At 36.3% G+C, this 17,802-nt stretch overlaps 1 protein-coding gene and 2 long non-coding RNA genes across 3 annotated transcripts; 1 reads left to right on the forward strand and 2 right to left on the reverse strand.

The window, feature by feature from the left end:
- The first annotated feature begins 3,485 nt into the window (after positions 1–3,485).
- LOC141649552 (protein FAR1-RELATED SEQUENCE 5-like) lies at positions 3,486–3,887 on the forward strand. Its single transcript, XM_074458239.1, has one exon. The coding sequence runs from the start codon at positions 3,486–3,488 to the stop codon at positions 3,885–3,887; it is 402 nt and encodes a 133-aa protein (XP_074314340.1).
- Positions 3,888–7,748: 3,861 nt separating this feature from the next.
- LOC141646242 (uncharacterized) lies at positions 7,749–9,137 on the reverse strand. The gene is made up of 3 exons (XR_012545454.1): positions 9,053–9,137; positions 8,613–8,678; positions 7,749–7,884 (listed from the first exon to the last, which is right to left on the reverse strand). It is a non-coding gene; the product is annotated as an uncharacterized LOC141646242 (long non-coding RNA).
- Positions 9,138–9,681: 544 nt separating this feature from the next.
- LOC141646243 (uncharacterized) lies at positions 9,682–10,173 on the reverse strand. The gene is made up of 3 exons (XR_012545455.1): positions 10,086–10,173; positions 9,939–10,010; positions 9,682–9,776 (listed from the first exon to the last, which is right to left on the reverse strand). It is a non-coding gene; the product is annotated as an uncharacterized LOC141646243 (long non-coding RNA).
- Between the last annotated feature and the right edge of the window lie 7,629 nt (positions 10,174–17,802).

A 17,802-nucleotide genomic window follows, 5' to 3' on the forward strand; every position in this document is an offset into this window, starting at 1 on the left:
TATCATGTTGTGAAATAAATATAGGAGAGAAGTGTAGAGAAAAGTTAGAGAAAATATAAGAGAGACAAAACTGTATCTTATTTCATTATGAGGGGATATATATATATATATATATAGAGGTAGGATCCGGTCAGAACGAACATTCGGTGAGAACGAATATTTATATAAACTTAAATCAACAGGTCACGTGATTGCCATTTCATTTCAAAATCAATCGCCACACAATTATTAACAACTAACAAATCCCATCTCTAATCATAATCATCCTCGTCCACAGACCACAGCAATCACCATTAAAGATCGGGGACCACGACGACTAGCAGCCACCATCACCAGAGAACGCCGACGACCTCTCCCATCCCTGTCTCTTCAACTATTGCCACGTTCTCTGTCATTGCTATGAAGGTAATCGTCGCTCTGATATGTTGTTCTCACTGTCGGTCTGTCGTCGTTCTATTCGCCGCCACTACCACCGGCAAACTAGCTACAACCCTGGCAGTACCTTTGACCTCTCGCGACTGTTAGCTCTCCAGTACGACTCACTCACACATGCTTAAGATTACAGTCAAGCATTGATTTTTTCTGGTTATTAATCTTTCATGTTTCACGGATATCTCATTATTACGCGTTTGTTTCCAAATGGGTCATTTTACTTGGAATGGCATCATAATCCGAATACTGCTGTCGTGAGCAGAATTGACGAGGATATGGAGAGAACTCTAGCAAATGTTGATGGTGCGCAAAACCAGTTGGTCAGGTACCTTAACAGTATATCCTCAAACGGATGGCTGACGATCAAGATATTCTTCGTATTGATCGTATTTATATAACCTGACTCGCTCACCTGTCGTCGCACACCACCTCCAACAACAATTAATCCCATGACTACCACTACCGCGAAATTAGTGTATCTGGTTTATTTATTCATGTATCTCAAACCAATTTTAATGTATCTAATTACTAATTTTGTGTATCTATGTTAGATACATTAAAATAGTGGCTAAATGCATCAAATCTGTGAGTAGATACATTGACTAGATGGGAATAACAGTGTGGCATCGCCTGCGTTTTCTAGGTAGTCTGTATTGAAATCTAATTTCGTCTTCATTTGATTGCTGCCGCCGATGACCACAACGAGTAAGACGGCGAGCCACACCGAACAATCATAATGCCGATGCAACTCCAGCCATTGACATCACCAACCAACAAAATTCCCGATTCTGAATTCCAGATTTGGATTGTACCTACACCGAATGTTTGTTCCCAATCCGTAACCACCCCTCGCCTCCACAATCACCACGCACATACAACTGGTAATGCCGGCATCAACCAGTGCATCTCCGACATCTCAAACCCCCGATAAGCATGCACAACCCATATTTTAATTGTCAGAAATTTGGGATACAGAGAATATGGACGATGCGGGATGCGGAATAGGGGCGACCGGCGATGGCCCTGTACTCCGGCGAGGTGACCGGCGATAGGTTGGGTGATCGATAAGAATGACGGAGGTGTTGGGTTTGATTGATATGTGTGGGCTATCATTGATAAGAATCACGGGAGGAGATATTTGGTTTTGTATTAATTTTATTATTGGGCTTTAATTATATGGTTATTACTTATTAGTAGTTGTTCTCACCGAGTGATCGTTCTCACCGGATCCTAAATCTATATATATATATATATATATATATATATATATATATATATATATATGGTCGGGGTCAGATTTAACTAAAGTTCGGTGCGAACTGCATTTAACGAATTGACCCCCTATATATGCATTTAAATTCTCGGTTCTTCGTTCCTCTTTCAAACTCCATTAATGCGATAACAAATTCTCATCTTGATTTCTTCGTTTCTCTTTCCGACACCATTGCTGCCCATCAATCAAACTCCATTATTGCACCTCGGAATACAAATTCAAGGTAAGTTTTAATTAAGATTTTGAAACAAATCCAATTTAAAAACTTAGGGTTTGCTTAAAAATTTAACTTGATTAGTTTTTTGGTTTAAGATGGTATTTTGTGGTTTTGATTCTAGATTTGTTGGTTCATTAGTTGATTAAAATTATTGTGATCGAAAAATTAGAGTTTTTTTGATGATAAAACCATCTAATTTGGGTAATAATCTAACAAGAACGAATTTTTATTTGGATGGTAATAATTGAAGAAGAAGATTCGGTAATGGCGAAGTCATAGGTAACTTTTGTTGCATGTTCTTTGTATCCAAAGCAAGTTAAAGATGTGTATGTATGTAGATGTATGAATGTGTCTTCAAATCTTGTTGTCTACATATAATTTGAAGAAGGGAATTATCGTGATCCATTATTTTATTATTCTTTGCTAATTGTGACCCAAAAATAAGTTGCTTTCATTGGTGTGTGTATCTAGGTAGGTGAGGGTGTGTTTTGTCAATATTAAAAAATGTATGATTGTAAATTTGCAGGGGGTATTACTTTGATTGACTTAGATATTAAGGACTGTTTGGATTTAGAGATTCTGTTTGGATAAACTGTCGTAGTTGATTTCGTGTACTGGGTTTGTTTGTAAGCAACGACTATCAATTATGGTCTAAAATGTGTATACTGACCACCGAAGGTGTGTTTGTAGAAGGAATTAAAACTGTATCTAGCTACCCTTAGATAGCATAGAGGGAATGGGATGAAAATAGTGCAATAACACAAAAGGTAGCAAAGTGTATATAGCTTCACAAATGAGTGTATATAACTACGTAGACGATTGTATGTAACTTGACAAATTAAAATTACGTGTTCCACTACCTAGGATTTTCGGATTATGTTTGATTCGAATTGGTTGTTTTCTTTGATTTTCGTGCGAGACATTGTAGAAGTTACTAATGTGCAAGCGTCTTCAAGTAATTCAAAAGAAAACCAATTGCTTGTCACTAATGTACCAGGTATTAAATTGTAGTTTCTAATTAAGTAATGTATTGTCTAAGAAGCTTGTGTAGGTGGTAATGAGATAAAATTAAAATCATTTCCTTTTTTTTTTTTTTTTTTTTTTTTTTTGATGTTGTAGCCACCCCGGAAGTTGATTTCGATAATCAAATAGTGGGATTGCCAAGATGCTCTGCAGAATTAAAACCAGCATTGTGGATGAAATTTGCAACTTTGGAAGAAGGCATACATTTTTATGAGGAATATGCCAAGGTTTGTGGGTTCCTTACTAGATTAGACTCAACAAAATTAGTTGACGGGATAGTTACACACAAGTGGTGCGTGTGTAATAAACAAGGCAAAAGTAATCACAAGGGTACAAAAAGAAAGAGGACCCTTACGCGAATTGGTTGTCAGGCTAAGGTTAGTTTTAGAAGAATTCAAACGGGTGAATACGAGATTTATGATTTTGTTGAGGTTCACTCCCATGCTATGAATACGCCAACAACTATGATACATTTGAAACCATGTAGGGATTTAAACTTGGTTCACAAAAAAATGATAATGGATAATGCTCATGTAAACCATGGTCCTGTGCAAACATTTAGGATGTTCAAAAAAGTATGTGAAGGGATACAAAAATGTGGGTGCTTCTTTACAAGATTTCAAAAATTTTTCAAGGGATGTAAAGAAATACATCAAAGAATATGATGCCCAGATGTTAATAGAGAACTTCATGCAGAAAAAAGCTATGTCTCCATCTTTCTATTTTGACTTTGATGTGGACGATCAAAGCAGAATAACTAAGCTTTTTCGGGCAGATCCAATATCAATTAAAAATTATGCCCTTTTTGGTGATGCTGTTTCTGTTGATGCCACTTATAACTTCAACCAATATAAAATGGTGTTTGTCCCTTTCACGGGTGTTGATAACCATAAGGGTTGCATTACTTTTGCAGCGGGTTTGATACGAAACGAAAATGCGTAATCATTTTCGTGGTTGTTTCAAAATTTTGTAACGGCTATGGGTGATCGCTATCCTATTACTATAATAACTGATCAATGTAGAGGCGTCAAAAAAGCTGTTAAGGGTGTGTTTGGTGACAAAACACGCCACCGATTGTGTATGTGGCATATAATGAAGAAGTTGCACGACAAGGTTGGTCCATCGATTTCCCAAGACACAACTTTTTTGAAGGAAATTAACTCAGTTGTTTGGGATGTAGAAATCACTCCAGAAGATTTTGAATCGAAATGGAATTCGATAATTTCCTCATATGAGCTTTGTGATAACAAGTGGTTGAAGAAAATGTTTAAGCACCGTGCTCTTTGGATTCATGCTTACATTAGAGACACATATTTGGGTGGGATTTTGCGCACAACATCAAGATCGAGTCCGAAAATAGCTTCTCTGGAAACTTCACCAACCCACATGTCACACTTGTCGAGTTTTGGATGCGTTTCCAAACAAAGAATGGATGCTCGAGAGATGGAAATATTCTAAGGTAATGGTGATGATAAGAATTGTTATCCAAAATTGACAACCCCTCTCCTTTTAGAAAAGCAAACTTCGAGTTTTACACAATCATTATATTTTATATTTTCCAAGTAGAAGTCCAAGCAGCATGTTATACTTGTGGCCATTTACCATCACCAAATGCAAGTGGTGCGAATGATAATATTTCAATAATTGATCGTGAGAAAGACAAGGAATACAAAGTTGATTTAAGTGATAATAAGTTCTCTTGTTCTTGTAAGATGTTTGAAAGAATTGGGATACTCTGTAGGCACATTTTATGGGTGTTGAAAGATATGGGGTTTGATCATATACCTAAAGAGTATTTAGCATCGAGATGGAGCAAATCGCAACTTCCCACCCTCTTTCTATTGTTGTTGGAAAAACTGTACTAGGCGATTGTGTGTCAATCGAAAGTCGCGAGTAACAATATAAGTGAATTATGGTCGGAGGTATTTAGTGCGGTCTCACTTGTTGAGGATAGTGAGGAACATTCGATGCGCTATTTCAATTGCTCCGGAGTTTCAATGAAAAGTTGATTATTTCAATTAAGTCGGGAAAGTCAAAAGATAAGAAAGTTGAGATTGAGATGCTTCTTGGGTCAAAAATTCCAACCGGAAATTCTTGTTTTACCACCAGAGAAGTGCAAGAATAAGGGATCGGGAAAGAGGATAACATCAAACAAGGAAAAGGCAGTCTTGGAAAATGCAAAGCCTCTGAGAAAATGCCGTGCTTGCGGTGAAATGAGTAACCATGATAGTAGAAATTGCCCGAGTCGACTTTCTTGAAACTAAATTCAGTGGGTTTGTGGTATATGTGGCATTTGTAGATGTCACTCAAAAAAGTCTGTTATGTTTTGTAATGTTATGTACTCACTTAAAAAACCGATTTCAATGGGTTTTTGGTTTATGTAGTTTTTGGAAAAATTGGTTTTGTATTAACTTCCAACTTTTTTTTTATGTACGTTTTTACGCAGTTGTTTTTTTACTGTTTTTTTTTATGGATTGACGGAGTATAGAGGGGGTTAGTGTATACATTGTATTCAAATAGGGGTGGTGACCTGACTAGAGTGTTTGTAGCTGCGGAAGGAGTGTAACTAGGAGGCAAACAAAGTGTATGTAGCCAACTGAACAAGTGAAACTAGCAGTAAAAAAAAAAAAGGATTAGAAAAATTGAAAAAGCCAAAATTTAAGTAAAGACTTCTAAGAAGTATGTTTAATTAACGCATCATGATATTAGAAATTGCCCAAGTTGCGAAGTGTTATTTCGTTGTCTAATGTCTCACGTTTACTGTTCAAACACTTTGCTTCTCTATTATTATACAAACTTTTATTGTGTACCCTCAAAAGTCGAGGTGTGACACACATAATTAAAAATAAAATATAAATACAAATTGAAGATTAAGTTCTTTATTTTAAAAAGGAGTAGGTCTTGCTTAAGACGGGTCGAATCTTAAGGCGGGTAGTTACACTCACAAAACGAATATGGGGGACAAGTGGGGCACCCCATGTGCCTCCCACTATCCTCTATTTGCGCATTTTGTCTCACAAAATGGTATCCGTCTACAACTTAAGACGGATAGTGCCCGTCTTAAGTAAGAATTTGTGAAAAGAAAGTGTGCACAGTATGAAACTACTTCCATCTTTATCCTCAAACTTCTGATATCTACAAATAGTACGGAGTGTGTTTATTTCTTTTTGGATTCTTTTTGGTTGACCTTTATAAAACAACATTCATTCGTTCAAAAAAACATTCATTCGTTCAAAAAAATTCAAACTTAATTCGTTCACACCAAACATTCATCCTATGAATCGATTATTTTGCATCGATTCATAGAATGCACCAAACGTTTCTATGCATCGATTCATCGGATGCATTGCATCGCTTTAATTATTTCTATATAAATAGGTTTTCATGTGTTTGTTTCAAAAAACTTCAAACTTAATCTTATACTGAAACTACACCAAATATCTTTCCATAACTGCATACTCAATCATCCCCTAATTATGTCTGATGCATCCTATGAATCTGATGCATCCTATGAATCTAATGCATCCTATGATAAAATAGAAAGTTTCGGACGCCATTCCGAAATATCGTACGTCAAACCTGTGATGTGTATTCTTTATAATTTGCCAAGCACAAGAGATGGGTTTGGAAAGGAAACTCTCTCATATGATCTTGACAGATTAGTAGAAGTTATTCGGGGTGCTGGATTAAATTTAGTTCAAGCTATCCACCCGGCTATTTTTTCAAATGGGTCGTTCAAGGGACATGCAATGATTGAGTTTGGAGCGGGAGATGAGCGCGAATGCTTCCGTCAAGCACGCAAACTGGAGCGCACTTTTACTAATAATGAAGCTTCGAGGTGGTGGTTTGAAAACGTTAAACCTCCGTCAGGACCATATTTATGGGTTGCTAATAGAGATGATTTGGGACTGGTGGCATATTTGTATGCTCAGGGGCCTTCCTTTGAGTTCGGGACAGTTCCGCTTGCATGGGAAAACGACCCGGTGGATTGGGTTGAAGGTGATAATGATGTTTTCAGTGATATTCGTTTTGAAATCCGCAATTACTTTCCGGATTATTAATTTGTACTGCACTTTTTATAATGTTGGTTATATTTTATAACTTCAAATATGGGCTACAATCCACATTTTGATCTGTAATAAGTAATTATCCTTTGTTTGTCGCATGTTATGCAATTTCTGTAATTAAATTATCCCCAATGAAAGTTTGTGTTGTTTATTTGTTATTAAGTGTCAAGCATTATAGTAAGCATTATCCTTTATTTGTTTATCTGTAATTAAATTATCATACTTGATCAAAAATGTCAAGTATGATAATTTAATACTAATAATGTAATTTCAATTAGCTTAGGAAAAGTGTATGGTCACAATGAACTCGTGAACATCAAATTACTCCAACCAAATCATTTTTTTTCTTTATTATGGACTCGTGGAATGTAACTACGGTCAGAAAAAAAAATGTATGGTCACAATGCGTCATTGTATACTTGTTTATATAAACTAGGAAAACACATCATCAAAACACATCATCTCTTTTATATAAATTTAGTCTTAAATTTTTCATATTCTTAGATGGAAAAATGGACAAAAAGTTCTGAATTCTCCTACAAAGATGGCGTTTGTATCGAACATCCTTTTCTAAAAATAATGAAGGAGTGTATCTAGCAGTACGAACAAGTGTAGCTAGCAGTCTAAAGAAGTGTATCTAGTTGACCACAGATGTTCCAAGTTATTTCCTTTGAAAAGATACAAACAAAGACAAGGAAACTAAAAATGTGAAATACTAGACAAAAGTCACCCCGACTTAATCAACCTCTTCAAAGTACAACCACTCTTGCAAGAAAAATAAAAATTTGAACTGATGCCGAATCCTTTGAAATGAGGCTTGATTAAAAGAAATAATCTAATAATCTTCATCATCAACCATTGTGAAAAATCGCCTGGAGATTAAAAAAAGAATGACATGACATTGAATTATTTTAAAGCCAGATTATGGAAGTGTAAGGTGTATGTAGTGACAGACTATAGTGTATGCAGCCATATTCACGAGTGTATCTAGCGGTTCAAAAAACATAATGTAGCCAACCTGAAAAAAGTGATACGTCTTTCAGTAGACTAACGGAACTTCATATTTAATTTATAAAGATTACAACTCAAAAAACGTAATCGCAATTCTTTGGGCCGACAAGAGGCATCTCGAGAAAAACCGCAAGGTTCACACTCTTCCCTCTTTTTCTCATCACCTCATGATTGAAGTTTTAGTCTTTTCCTTCCTCTGTTTCTTCCTTTCGTTGACCATTAAATTAATTACTGACATTCCGACACAATAATTCAAACGTGATACGTCTTTCAAAAGAGACTAACGGAATTAAAACTTATAACTTACAAGCAGCATAACGCGAAACGAGAGACTATCATGGGAGATCATCTCTCTGAACAATGAAAAAATATTGACTACGAAATCCTAATTCTGCTACTGCACCTAATATGACTAAACTACCCCTTGTTCAAGTTTTTGATTTTTTTTTTAGTTTAAAAAGTGTATCTGCCATTTAAAAAAGTGTATGTAGCAACCTGAAGGAGTGTATCTAGCAATTAAAAAACTGTACCAACCTGAACGACTCCTATGATGACAAATCAAACATATAAAAATACAGAAAAAGGATACCTGAGAAGTGTTTTTCTCCCATTTTATCAGCTGCAACATAATTTGTCGACGATAAGCAATCAAGTCCTGCAAAACAAAACAAAAAAGGCAGAAAATTAAGATAAAATGGCAGCCCGAAAGAAGTACATATCCTCCACCAGGGTGCAAGCAGTCTTCATTGTTAGTGATTTTGTTGACTGGACTAGGGATATTCAAGTTGTTCCCATAATTCTTCCCTGAGTGTATGTACGCTAATGTGCTTTTCTAAAAGACAGGGTGCATTTCCCACATAACGGTTTAGCATGGGTGCATTTAGGGTATCATTACAGTCCGTCTACAACAGGTAATGTAAAGCTGGTCGAATCTCTTAAAACATAGGACAGAAATGACAGAATTTTAAGATAAAATGGCAGAAAATTTAAGATAAAACATATATGAATTATCAAGTCCATTAAACTCACTTTGTAATGTTTCTTGTCCGTCCACAAATCTGTATTGGACATTGCACCTTCCAGAAACTTCATGACATATACTCCGCAGTCAAAACTATTCAAGCAACATATGATATTGAAAATGATATTAAAATAATTAACATTAAGCAAAAAATAACACAAAAATATATAACAAACTAACATGTTTGGTTTGAGGACATCCTTCACTTCAGTAGGAAACAAACTGATGGCCTTGATGCGCTTGTAACCATTGGTGCTCGGTATCTGATTTGCAACATTTACTATCTGTGAACAACAAACAATCAACAAAAATACTTGTATGAATATCTTAGATTGTGACTTCTAGACTGAATTAAAATAAAAAATGGCGACCATACAATATCCTCCACATAAGTATTATATTCCTCCACTGACTTTCTTATCATTTTTCTTATATTTCCTGAGAGAGTCCAAAATGTAGTTCTTCTCCTCCTTGAGATCAGACACACAAGCTAACCAATGGTTACCATCTTTGCCGATTGTTAAAAAAACCTACATAAAAGCAAAATGATTTACATAGGTAAGTAACTAGGATATGCATGGTAATTAGTATTTTATGCATATATTATCACAGTTTGGACATTAGTAACTTTACCTTCTCAATAGTAGCTCCATCTTTTGGCGTGTAGTGCATCTTAAGATGAGGGCACCAAACAAAGTTTACCTCGTTAACCTTTAATTGTGGCTTAGCATACTGACAAATTAAAAAAATAAGTTAATAAACTATACTAACAAATATATGACATCTGTTTTTTCTTTTGGAATATAGTTGAGATGACATATTATTCCTCACAAAAATGGAGTAAAAAAGGGAAAAGTAAAAAGTAAATTCAAAATGTACTACTTAGATACATACCCTCACTGTTGAAGGCAAGTACACAATATCTGGTCGATTATATGTACACATCACACCAAACATGTCAATCACCTACAAATGTAAATATTGTTACAAAATTTTGATCACCTATCTGGTCGATTAAATGAAAAATGTTTATATACTAACCGTATCCCTTATCCATTGACGATTTTGCAAACTTTTCATTGCTTTTCGGCAGACATTCATCCATTCAGTGGCCACGATAATTTCATCCAAATACCTACAAACCAATACAATTAGCACAACTTCTAAAACAAAAATCAAACAAATATGTAATAAAAGTTTAGAAATTACTTGTTATCCTTGCGGGCATTGATTACCCGAGCCAATATTTCTGTGTCTAACAACTGACATTGACGGGTATCCTTGGTGGCACCTCTGGGATTCTTTCTTAGATTTTGGAAGTCTTGATTACCAGCAAAAGACAACAACTCATAGCATGCCCTTGTACCAAAAACCTTAACTTGGTTGTTCTACAAAACAAGGAACATTGATTTATACTACTCATATACATACAAGTAAATAAATAGGGAAAAACATTGTAAAGCAGCTTACATCTTGGAGTCCCAACACACAAGTCCTTCTTTCTCCTTTGTATTTCTCCAACAACCGCATGAGGTAAATTCCTGAATCACTTCCATTACCAAGATTTGACCTCAGAATAATCTCCTCTGGCTTCATGTCACGGATGACCACTATAGACGGCATTTTCTTGAGCAAGCATCTAATAACAAAGTCTTTCTGCATAGGACATATAAATTCAAACATTTCTCAAAAATGCAACTAATATTAATATCGTATGATAGCATCAACAAAACAAGTAGGCTGAAATGTGGATACCGTAGGCTCAATACTTGGTGCAAAATTTACCATCTCCGGCCTCATCAAATGCAAGATTTCCAACTTCTTTGTTAGGAAGTTGAAACACATTGCAAATGGCTTCTCAGAAACTATAGGTACAAAGATCTGCAAATGTATAATATTTGTTCTTAAAAATGTCTATATCAAAAACCATATAAGAAGGTTAGCAAATGTAAATACTTACCAAAGATGCCCCCGTAAAATTGTCATCAATTTGAGAACTTACTTCACTAGACAATGGGAGATACAACCTAGAAGGTGAAGTATGCGCTCTAATTGTTTCACATTTATTCAAAACGCAACACCAGGCATGTATCACTTGTTTAGGCACTATATCACCTGATACTAGCATCTTCAAATTTGCTCGAGTAACTGAAATGTCTGTACCAATTTTGAACAGGATCTCACTGCATACATAATTGTTCAATCAAAATGAAATGAGAAAATAAATTAAGAAAAGTAATGACTGTATCTACCTAACTATAAATATGAAATGAAGAATTGTTTGGAATGTATCTAGCAAGAAATTTGAAGTGCCGTACAAACTGTCATCGAAAATTTGAAAATACATAGTCCAATGCTTCTTTCTCATTTTTATTCACCTTGCCGTCAAGTCTGATACTTCTTTGAAGAAAAGGAGATCGAAAAGCTCTGTCGAACTCTAACCCTCTTAGCCCTTGTTGGTTCATCCGGGGGCAAAGAAAAAGTGGTACAACTTCAAGTGGCTCCACATTTACATTTATATTTAAAGCATCATCAACGATCTTTTGCAAAACATCTTCTTGTGATTCTGAGCTAATAACTAGTGGGAATTCAGTTGGGGTCAAGGGATCAGGTGATGGACACACAGGAGGAGTAAACACTGGTGGGGAGTCGTGTATAAGCCTTGGCGATCGACGAAATGAGGTTCCCGCTTGTGCTATTTTCTCAACATTCAACGGTTCAGACTCCTCCTTTTGTGACTCAGATTCCACAAGGATAGGAGAAGTTGACTTAGACAATTTTTCGGATGGAACAGATTCTGCTTTCTTCAGACGCACCATGATGGAATCCACAAGGTTAACAGATTTTGCTTTCTTTACAACGTTTTCATCTACAACGTGTAAACCATCACACATATTTTTAACATCTTCTTCGATTTCGAGCTTAGTAGTTTGAATGAAGGTGGTGTAAAAGCGATGGGGAGTGGTGTGTAAACCTTGGTGATCGACGGATTGAGGTTGAAGCTTCTGCTCTTTTCTCAAAATTCAGCGGTTCAAACAAGTCCTTTTGTGATCGAGAGTCCGAAGGATAGGAGAAGTTGACTTTGGCAAGTCTGGAGCCGGAGTCTTGGAATCGAAAAGGTTAAGCGATTTTGATTTCTTGAACATTACTCTCCATATGTTCGTCGCAATGTGTAAACCATCCTCATGTAACTTTTTCTCAACAACTTGATGTGGTTCTGAACTTTGAAGTTTACACGAAGGGGACTGGTGTGTAAACCTTGGTGATCGACGGAACAAAGTTGAAGCTTTAGCTGTTTTATCAATATTCAACGGTTCACACAACTCCTCTTGCGATCGCGTAAACCGATAGTAGATTTCGCTTTCTTGTTAACATTACTTTGAACATTAACAAATTCGTTTTCCCAAGGCGTTTCTAATTTTACAACAAGACTGCCCACAACTCATCTTTGATTCAAATGACTTGCCATTTAGCTTAGACCATGGATTAGATTTCGACATTTGTCATGTTCATCTTCATTAGAAATCGCTTCCTTTTCTTTATCTTTTTCGGTGTCATCTGTTGGTTGTGATGAAGGACAAGCATGCACCAAGAGCTTCATCCATTAAAGCTAGATGTTGTAAAAGTTTAGAGTCAGGGTGAACAACTTTGGTTGCTTCCAAAGAATTTGTGAACATTGCATAAGAATCTGCAAGAATAGTTGCGGATTCTCGCGTAACCTTGATAGCATTTTCCGCTTAGTATCATCGACCACCTTTGAGGAAGCCTTGAGTTCATCACAGACTCTGTTTTTCTTTGATTAGAATACTCAGCATCGCTGATGGAACAATGAAACTTATCTCCTTAACTACACCCTTGACAATCCGAGGAAGAACAGCTCCTGTTCCAAACCCATCTTGCATCTCAATCTTAAGCCTCTCTGAAATTTTAACTTTTGTCCAATTTGCTAGCGTGGGGAAGACACGAGGAACTGAGAAAAACTTGTAGGACACCCTATCTAAATAACAAAAGACAAAAACCATGATGGGACCTCCAAACCAATCATTCTTCGAACTTCTCCACGAGTCAACACTTTCAATAAAAAACTCGGTAAACCCACTCCAGTTTAACATTTGAACAGATGAAACATCCTTAAGACATTTCAGGACTCGAAGACTTGCAAGGGTCCCCTTTACACCCATAAGAAAAGTAGAAACAACAAATACAATGAAGTTCCTTTTAAATCGCTCCCGCCCTCCTTTTGCGTGATAAGCGGACTAAGGATGTCCTTAGTCTCCACGTGCCCGCTTCTTTATCAAATTGTTTCATCCAACTACTCTTCAACTCAAGAAAATCCTTATCTTTATCATTTAAGGAAGCTATTTGAACTTCATTTCCACTGATTGGAATACCGGTTGTCAAATGAATATCTTCATCCGTTATATGAAACCGACCTTTCATATAAGAGCAAGAAGCGTAATTAAAACGGGTAACAAGCCAATGACCAAGAGCACCCGGCACCATATCTGTCTTGAGAGTGAGAAGGCCACCAAATCCCATGTCTTTAATATCAGATACTTGTTTCTCACTTAAACCATTGTTGATAAATGACATCAGCATTTTAGGAGACATACGAGTACGTAGAAAACAATGTCCACCACCATCATCATCATTTCTCTTCCTTTTCTTGGTTTTCTTACATAGTTTTGCCTCGTAATAGCTTGTTCTTTGCTTGTACTCGCACCATGATTGCGGATCGTTAAATCCATCATTTTCGTATATGTAAAACAAGAGATTAGTGTTGTAGGAAAGTGTATGGGAATGCCCAAAGTCGTGAACCCGACAACTACTTTCTTTACCTTATATGTAGCTTCCCTAAGATGTGTAACTAGCAACTCAAAACAAAGTGTATATACCTCCAAACAGATAAAACAAGGTAAAAGATAAATATGTGTGTCTAGCACATTAAGACAATGTATGTAGCTGATCAAATATGTGTGTCTAGCAGTTTAGATAAGTGTATGTAATCGCCAAAAGTCGTGTATCTCGTAACTAAGAAAGTGTATGTAGCAGTCAAGATGTGTAACTAGTGACTCAACAAAGTGTATGTATCTTAAAACAGATCAACAGGGTAAAGGATATCTAGCCAACTTTGTCTTCAAGGTCTATATCTATCAGATCAAAAACAGTGTATGTAAATGCCCAAAGTCGTGTAACTAGCAGCTCAAAACATTATATATATCTTGAAAAAAATAAACAGAGTAAAAGCTATCTAGCCAAGTTTATCATCTATCTCCAGATTATATTGCGTTATCTTGTGGGTGTGTAGCTAGCACATTCAAACAGTGTATGTAGCTAATTAAATATGTGTGTCTAGAAGTTTAGAAAAGTGTATGTAATCGCCAAAAGTCATGTATCTTAACTAAGGTAAGTCTATCTAGTGGCAAAAAAAAAGTGTATGTAGCGGCCCCGGAAGATGTGTAACTAGTGACTTCAAAAAGTGTATGTATCTTAAAACAAATCAATAGAGAAAGGTTATCTAGCCAACTTTATCTTATGGGTGTGTATCTGCGCAGGTCTAAAAAAAGTGTATGCAAATGCGGTGATTTAAGATTGTGTACCTAGTTATTAACTAAAGCAGAACTCGTTAGTAATAGAGAGGGGAGAAAGTGTATCTAGCTAGGTGAAGGTGTGTGTCTAGCAACATCAACAAAATGTAAACAATTAAGAGCGGCAGAATACAAAAAGAAAAGTAGGGGGGCAGGGTATCATAAAAAATGTAACAAAATAAAATTGTAACAACAGAAGGAAGTATAACAGATGTAAAAGTCAATGAAACTCATAAGTAAAGAACATTGCATTTGAAAATACATAACAAGTTCATAGAAAAAGTGAACCATTCCATATTGAAAATAAAGTACAGGGATTACATTAAATTTAATATTATCCAAAATGTTAAACTAAGAAGGTTGACAAGACATCGATTATAATTAATAAACAAGTAGATGACTACCTAAAGGGCCACATTAAAACCTAAACATGCAAAACCCTAATTACAAAAAGTGGGAACACATGAGCTATATATACAACATCAAAGGTAAATCAAGAAAGGATATGTTGTCACGAGTGACTAGTAAGTCCGCAACAATGCCAATGGCTCTATCTCGTTCCTCACTAGAAGCAGCTAAAGCATGCAACGACTCATTCACTTTGGCGCGTGCAACATCATCAAGAACAAGTAAGATGAGTACCGAGATGGATTTTTTGCTTGCTGAAAATGCACTAAGAATTTGGCAATCATATCCTCCGTTAAGAAACATTTGCATGTTTGGAAGACTATTCTAGGACCCCTACGAATAATGCGAACACCATTCACATCATTTATGTCTACAGTAAGCCAATAAGCCATGCTAACACCAGGTGCACTTGGGTATCGTAAAGCTTGATTGAGCCCAATTTTGACATACGAGCGCCATATGTGCTTTATCTTCATGAAGATCAATTTTAGAGAAGATTTTATGCATAAGATCTTGATTATTAAACACAGAATCATATGCTTGATAGTGACGGCCAGTCACTATAACGTCCTTTAACGGAGAAAAACAGAAACCCATAGCTGATTGTTTCTCACTGACATAAAGGGCACGAAACGACTGTTGATCCTCATCAAGAAGATTGACAACACAACCATTGCACCAAGTTGCCATACTTGGATATGAAACAACTGAAAATAGAACTATTAGTGACACAAAAAATTACGAAAATGTGTGTGTTTACTTAATATAAAAAATGGACTAGAAAGTGTATATAGCCACCTAAATGTGTGTTTCTAGAAGCATTTCAAATCGTATCTAGCAACCCAAACAAAAGTTAACGGGGGTGTATCTAGCTTGAGAATTGAGTGTATATACCTATGTGAAGGATTGTATCTAGGGTGAGCAAATAAATTGCGGGGTTTGTATATAGACGACGCTTTTGGTTTTGGTTCATTGAGTCAAAGGTAAAATACATTGTCCATGGTGGCCAATATTTTCTCACAAATGAAGACAGAATACAAAAAACAAATGAAAAAGAAAAGTAAGGCAAAAATCAACATTGTAAACAATGTCTAACAATGACAAAGTAAAGTGTATATAGCCGATTAAAGGTGTGTTTCTAAAAGCATTTCAAAATGTATCTACGTACCCTAAGACAAAAATACAGAGAATGAGATGAAATCTGAGTAAATATACAAGTTAATAGGGTGTATCTAGCATAACGAATGAGTGTATACGACAACATAAAGGATTCTATGTAGCTTGACAAGATAAACTCAGGCTTTCACTACCTAGGTTCCGGATAATCGATTTGAAAAATAATCGGAACTAAAATTGTATCAACAAATGCACAAAGAATAAAGGATTGAACAGTTGTACCAACTAATAGCTTGTGAAATGAAAATTTAACATTATTATAATAATGAAAAAGGGAAAAATAATCACAACTGCAGTTGAACAATGAAAATCGGGAAAAATTAGGGTTGCAAAAGGGGGAAACATACAGTAAGGATCGAAGAAAGATATGCCGTCACCGTCGCAGAGCAGACGTAGAGCCGTCACCGTCGCAGAGAAGACGAAGATCCGTCGCCGTCCTCGTTAGTTATGAGAGAGAGTGAGAGTGAGTTTTAGTTGGAGAAAGGAAAATGACGGGAGTGTCTAAATCTGATTGAGTAAGGGGTTGGGATTTTTAGTTCGCACAGTTCGCACCGAACTTTAGGTTCGCACATGATCCTATTTCTATATATATATATATATATATATATATATATATATATATAATTAGGATCAAATGAGTCCACCTTCTTTAGATGAGTCCATAAATCCCATTCTAAACCTTTGGATCAAAAAAAAAAAATAAAGGGTTAAGATTAAAACAAATTAAAAAAATGAGATATAAATACAAACAAACCCTAATCACCCACTACCTCCTATTTCATTTCCACTCTTCATTTCTTCTATCTAAACTCTCTCTATCTCCCTCTAAACTCTAAAGTTTCATCACCACTTCTCCTATTCCGCCTTTGTCGCCGCCACCGCCACCGCCCTCGCCGCTGCCACCACCACCATGCTTCTCCTCCCGCCGCTCCACTTCTCTCCTCCCTCCGCATATTTTTTTTTTTTTTTATAATCTGAAAAACGAATGGTGGTTGGTACCGCCGCATTCCCTTATTTTTTCTCTTTTTTTTTTCTTCTTTTTCTTCCTAGATCTGAAAATGGAGTTGTTGTTGTTGTTGATGGTGGTGGTGGTGGTGGTGGTGTGTCGTGTGGAGTTGGTGGAGGTCCCGCCGCATATTTTTTTTTTATAATTTGAAAAACGAATGGTTGTTTGTACCGCGCATTCCCTTATTTTTTCTCTTTTTTTTTCTTCTTTTTCTTCCTAGATCTGAAAATGGAGTTGTCTCCTTTCTCTTTTTTTTTTTTCACATTTTTGGTAGGTGGTAATATTCTTACATTTTTTCAGATTTAGAGTTCGTTTTTTTTTTTCGAGTTCATTTTATGCGGCGGCGGAAAACCAGGCCTCATTTTTTTTTTCAGATTTGGTGGACCGTGGTGGTGGCCGTGGGTTATGGCAGTGGTATTTTTTTTTTTCAGATTTAGTTTTTTTTTTTTTTTTTTTTTTTTGCGGTGGCGGATCCGGGGTGGTAGCGTGGGGGTGGTGTTCAAGCGGTGGTTGGATGTGGTGGTTCGGGAAGGTGGTCGTGGTGGTTGGGGCCTGGAAGTGGGGGTGTTGGTGTTGGCTG

This window comes from Silene latifolia, chromosome 3 (genome assembly GCF_048544455.1).
Source record: "Silene latifolia isolate original U9 population chromosome 3, ASM4854445v1, whole genome shotgun sequence".
Lineage (NCBI taxonomy): Eukaryota > Viridiplantae > Streptophyta > Magnoliopsida > Caryophyllales > Caryophyllaceae > Silene > Silene latifolia.